Consider the following 6,000-nt stretch of genomic DNA (forward strand, 5'->3'; position numbering starts at 1 on the left):
TCCCCTGCATCGTCAGGCAGACTCTCAACCACTGCCCCACCAGGGAAGCCCGTTTACCCATTTTATATATAGTAGTTTGTATCTGCTAATCCCAAACTCCTAATTTATCCCCCTCCCCGCTTTCCCCTTTGTTAACCATGAGCTTGTATTCTACGTCTGTAAGTCTGTTTCTTTAAGATTTATTTATTTTTTTATGGCTATGTGGGGTCTTCGTTTCTGTGCGAGGGCTCTCTAGTTGCAGCGAGCGGGGGCCACTCTTCATCGCCTGCGCGGGCCTCTCACTGTCGCGGCCTCTCTTGTTGCGGAGCACAGGCTCAGTAGTTGTGGCGCACGGGCTTTGTTACTCCGCGGCATGTGGGATCTTCCCAGACCAGGGCTTGAACCCGTGTCCCCTGCATTGGCAGGCGGATTCTCAACCACTGCGCCACCTGGGAAGGCCCTGTAAGTCTGTTTCTTAAACAGTTATTTACATAGATTTGAAAAGAAGGCAACTATACTCCAATAAAAATTAATTAAAGAAAAGAAGTATGCCAGCCACCCGGCAAAGCAACAATGCGGGGAAGCGAGAACAGGGGCTGCAGGAGCCAGCCTCCTCGCTCGCCCTAGTTTTCCCTGCTGAAGATGCAAGAGGCCCGAACTCCGGACTCAGCGTTGTCTTGCCTGCGAGACCCGCTCGCGTTCTGGGCTCTTCTCTTCCCCCGCAGCTATATCCGTTCCGGGTTTTGCGGCTCACCGCCCCTCCCTTCCCAGGCTGTAATCCACTTCCGCGTTTTGTTCGGTGCCCGGGGCGCCGGGGATTGGAGGCGGTAATGCGCAAGCGCACAGAAATCCGGCCAGGGCTGAGCGCGCGGCTGGAAGGTTGCGGGTGAGAGAAGGGCCGGCCCCGGCGGGGGTGGCGGGCCCGGGCTGGGGTCGAGGCCCGGGTCGGTGTGGGCGGGGGTCTCGGTGAGGACCTCCGGGCTCCCAGGGCGCGCGGGGACCGGGCGGCCTGGGTCGGACGGCCGTGTGGGGCCGGGGGCGGACTCGGGCCGCCGTGACGCGGGCGCTGTGCGGGGCCGGGGTGGACGGGAGGCGGCTCCTCCTCGTCGTGAACTCTCGGTGACCTTGGCTAAGTCACTCCATCCCCCTGAACCGGCGCCTCTGTCTGTAACGTGCGAATCACAAGCCCTGGCTACCAGCTGGGGCGGTTTTGAGGCTCGGTGGCCGGACCCCCGAAGGGTACCTGGTTCCCCAGGGACCACCCCGGCCTCGGTGAGGGAGAGGGGTCTGCCTCGCATAGCATTGTTACGGATTTTGGGGAGGAGCTCTCACCTGTATATTTTTAAAACTCCAGAGCATTATGAAGTCGTTGCAAAACTTTTGTTTAACACAAACGAGACGTCAAGGGCTTCCGTGAGGCCCACGTTAAGCAGCTGTTCCTGGGATGCTCACGCTACTGCTGGAGACGGCTCTGGGAAGCTTTCGAGAATGGTGTGCAGCCGTAGAGACCCTTAGCTTCAGAATTATTAGTATTTGTAATTCCTCTTGTTTGCCAAAACCCGTCCCGCCCACGTAGGAAATTAGGGCGCTGGCCAAGCAAGTTTAGTATCTGCCTTGGTGAACATTGGAGTCCCTCGGCTTTGCAGTGGACCAAATTGTAGAGATTGAGGATGGAGGTGGTGCTATAGCCTTTTTTGGTGGTGGAGTGGGATCTCAGGAACCCTCCCTACGTGGGCAAGGGTCTGTAGTGTGATGGATACTCAATGACGAATGCTAGAAGGTCACAAAAGTAAGAAGCCTGTTAGATGTTCTAGGTTGGAAGAAATTCTGAGCATTTGAATTGACTTAAACTGGAACTTTTCACTGCAGGTGACTAGCATGCAGGTACCCGTTCTCTGACTTGCTGCCCCTCTTCTGACATGGCCCACCGCGGTGGGGAGAGGGACTTCCAGACGTCAGCGCGGCGCATGGGCACCTCGCTGCTCTTCCAGCTTTCGGTGCATGAGCGGGAGCTGGACCTGGTGTTTCTGGATCATAGCTATGCCAAGCCGTGGAGTGCCCACCCAGATGCCAGTAGTGCCCGCCCCACCCGCATGCTCTTTGTTACTCCCCGGAGGCAGCACGAAAGTACCATGTGAGTTTGGGCTTCTCTGCTAAGGGTGGCCATTGCCCTAACTGGGCAGTGATCAGATGGTTGGAGCTTAGAGCAGATTTTACTGTGGGAGATTGTAAAGGGGGGGTGGGGATTGGATGTTTAATTCAGGCATCACTGTTAAACATCGTGAGGTTATCAGGCCTATTTGTGGACACCTACATCAAGACATCTAATGAGTTAGGAAAGCAAGATGTTCAAAGGAAAGCAAACAACCTGTTGCACTTAGATAACAGGACTTGTCTGGGAAGAGGAATTGAAGAGGATTGTTTCAACTGTGAAGAAAAAGACTGAAGAGTTGACTTTTAAAAATTGCCACCTAGGATTAGACTCATTCATTTAGTCCAGTGATCTGGCTCCAACACTGGCAGCAATAACCTTTTTATGGTAATTCGATTTGCTTTTCCTGGCTTCACCTGGAAAGTTGAGGAGCATATGCCCAAGACCTTGCTTTCTCTCTTAGCTTGTTACAGAACTGTCACCATGGGTTGATCTTAACCCTTCCTAGGTCTGGTTACATATTCAGCCCGCTTGCATTATAGGGTAAGGACTTTTTAATAAATTTACCATGTAATATGTGATAGAATTACATTTGGCCTAAATAAACTCATTTAGCAGTTCTTTTGACCTTTAAGGTGTTCTGATTACTGGTGTTTCAAGATTTGTTGATATATTCTATTTTGATGCTTAAATCATGCCCTTAATAATTTTATAAACTTTTATTGGGAAGAGGTTTTTTTGTTTGTCTTAATCTGACCTGATGTTTACTCTTTCCCCTGGCACAGGTTTTAGGTTTGTTGGAGAATAGAGATCTCGTGTTTTGCTCTTTAAGATCCCCCAGTGAGCCTTAATGAGCTAGAAGTACCAGGATGTGTGTGTTCAACACGTGTAGAATAGTGGTTTTTACTTCTTTTCCCAGTGAGGGCAGCATTTTGTTGGCCTGCTTTGAATGTACAGGGCATGGGGTCTGTGACTTTAGGGAATAATCCAGCATAATCCTGATGCTTCTGGCCTAGGGCATAACTGAAGAGCTCTTTTAAATAGAATTTGAGGTCTTTCTCTTAGTTATGTAATAGCTTCTTGATATTGAGACTCCTGTGTTCATATCTCATGATATTTTCTTAAAGTGAGATTTTGTGGATTTGGTCATTTCAGTACTCAGAAAATTATGTCCTTTTATAGACTGGCTCCACATATTGGCCCTGAAAGTGGGAGTTTGGCATGTTTTAGGAACTCTTTTTAGGCCATTGGGTCCAGAATGTGGTTACAATGGGGGTGTAAGTGGGAGCTAAGGGAGAAGTTGGCAGAGGCTACCTCATGTAGGAATTTGATTCTAAGAGTTGGTAAGAAGTCATTGAAGGATTTTAAGCTAGAGATTGGATTTTTATTTGAAAAGATCACTCTGAATTTTTGTTGAATAGATTATAGTGCAGGAGTGGAGTAGATAAGACCTGCTAGGAGACCATTGCAGTGGTTGGGGCCAGAGATCATGAGCCTGATGGAGCAGGAATAGTACAGGTGGAGAAAAACGGTTGGCCTTGAGGTGTATTTTGTAGGTCCATCCAACATGCCCTGCTGTAGTGAATTGGAAGGAGTAGCCAGGGTTAAGGGGAAAGGCAAAATTAGGATGACTCTTAGATTTCTGGCTTGAGCAGCTGGGTGGTGCCATGAGTTGGGGAAGGCTTGGGGAAGATGTGGTTGGAATGGTGAAATCAGGAGTTCTATTTTAGGAATACAAGTCTAAGTATCTTGTCCAGTGTCTGGTCCACAGAAGATAATCAGCTCTTTCACCCACCACCAAATCTAGCTGCACATTATTTCACTTCATTTCATAATGGTGTAATTATTCCAGCCGTTGGGAATGGATACAATAACATCATTGAGGTCAAAAAGTTAAAGTGATGTTCGGTAGATAGCCAGTGGGCCAGTTTGATTAACATCGGATTTTGGGTGACAAAGTTGGTGCAGTGAAGGACCCTCATGGCACTAGGATTTCTTTAACATTTTAAAATATGAAAGATCCTTCAGGTATCCACTTATGTTTGTTTCTGTTGTAGGCTTCTTACAGAGTGAGTAAGCTAAGGCGTCTGCATTCCAGGTGATCTGTCTTAGACAATCATAGGCTTTTATAGCATATCATTAACTACCAGTTGACTTGCTAAGGAAAGGGCAAGTTTGTATGAATTTATTTAAAACTCTAGACCAACACCGCCCGACAGAACTCTGTAGTGATAGAAATGTTCTATATCTGTTCTGTCCAACATGGTAGCCTTAGGCAGATATGTCTGTTGAGCACTTGAAATGTGGCTTGTGTGACTGAGGAACTGAATTTTTAATTCTGTTTATTTATTTATTTAGGCCACGCTGCACAGCTTCAGGATCTTAGTTCCCCAACCAGAAACTGAACCCAGGCCCTCGGCAGTGAAAGTGCAGAGTCCTAACCGCTGGATCACCAGGGAATTCCCTCTAATTTTTATTAATTTAAATAGTTCCACGTGGCTTATACCTACTGTATTGGAAAGCACGTTTAGGCAATCAACTATATGCTTAGGGAATATATTTGTCCTTTTAAAAAAAATAGCTCTTTGTCATTTTTGCATAGGTTCATTTTAAAACAACTTTGTGTTCCCCCAGCACATACCAGCATGTCAGAGGGCAGAGATCTAGACAAGCGTGGGAAAGATGACTTTGGTTCATAATTTTCTTGTGGATATAATATGCTTATGCATACTTTAAAGCTGATTAGGGACTTCCCTGGCGGTCCAGTTGTTAAGACTCCCCGCTTCCAATGCAGGAGGCACGGGTTCGATCCCTGATCGGGGAACTAAGATGCCGCACGGCGCAGCCAAAACAAATAAATAAATAAAAGCTGATTATATTAAAGAGACATTTTTGGCAACCAGATGATCGTTGAATACCTGTGTTGTGTGAAGTACGTGTGGCTGGTCCTATTTCCTCACTTCTTTACAGCGAGTCAGATGTCCCAATAGATGTGGAGACAGTCACGTCAACCCCTGTGCCACTTTATGACAATCAGAAGGCACGCAGCGTGATGAATGAGTGTGAACGGCATGTCATCTTCGCCAGGACCGATGCGGATGCACCTCCCCCTCCAGAGGACTGGGAGGAGCATGTCAACAGGTAGGCTGCTTCTGAGAGGACCGGGCACTCCAGGGTTAGTAGTCACCGCACTGTAAATGTGTATCATTTTCACTGAAACATATTTATTAGGAGCTTATTTCATCTGTAGCCACATGAGTCAGAATGTTCTCCTGTCTCTGCATGATAACTCTCAGCTCACTGTGCAGTGAGCTTCTTGGGAGGAGAGCTTGTGTCTCAGCCATCTTTCCATCCCTGACACCTAGGACATTGCCTGGCACATAGTAGGCATATAGTAAATGTTGATTGAACAAATAAATGAGTTAAATTTGATAGGTATGACTTGCTCTCTAGCATATATAGTACATGTTATGTTATGTACTAACATACGTGTATGTCTGAGTTACCCAGACTGCTAGAAAAAGAAACCCTGTTAAATAAATGTCCATTTGTATGACACTGTATTTACATTGTCTGTAATTAGGGTAGTGAAAACGTTCTGGAGTCGTACAAAAAGCTAACAGATGTTTGATTTGAGTGGCTTTTAAAAATAGATTTGTAGGGCTTCCCTGGTGGCGCAGTGGTTGAGAGTCTGCCTGCCAATGCAGGGGACAGAGGTTCGTGCCCCAGTCTGGGAAGATCCCGCATGCCGCGGAGCGGCTGGGCCCGTGAGCCATGGCCGCTGAGCCTCCGCTTCCGGAGCCTGTGCTCCGCAACGGGAGTGGCCACAACAGTGAGAGGCCCGCGTACCGCAAAAAAAAAAAAAAAAA

The 6,000-nt window shown here is 47.6% G+C and overlaps 1 protein-coding gene across 2 annotated transcripts in view; it reads left to right on the forward strand.

The window, feature by feature from the left end:
• The first annotated feature begins 831 nt into the window (after positions 1-831).
• KANSL3 (KAT8 regulatory NSL complex subunit 3) overlaps positions 832-6,000 on the forward strand; it is a 41,582-nt gene continuing 36,413 nt past the window's right edge. Inside the window, exons 1-3 of one of the 2 annotated variants that reach the window (XM_029232287.1) lie at positions 832-865; positions 1,849-2,113; positions 5,102-5,272. In XM_029232287.1, the coding sequence (XP_029088120.1) occupies positions 1,899-2,113; positions 5,102-5,272 (386 nt within the window). In that variant the 5' untranslated portion in view covers positions 832-865; positions 1,849-1,898. Of the gene's footprint in view, positions 866-1,848; positions 2,114-5,101; positions 5,273-6,000 lie in introns of those variants that run through there. The other variant, XR_003794942.1, reaches the window with a different exon arrangement.

The sequence above is a fragment of the Monodon monoceros genome, unplaced genomic scaffold, assembly GCF_005190385.1.
Source record: "Monodon monoceros isolate NGI ecotype Baffin Bay Population unplaced genomic scaffold, NGI_Narwhal_1 Super_Scaffold_19, whole genome shotgun sequence".
NCBI lineage: Eukaryota > Metazoa > Chordata > Mammalia > Artiodactyla > Monodontidae > Monodon > Monodon monoceros.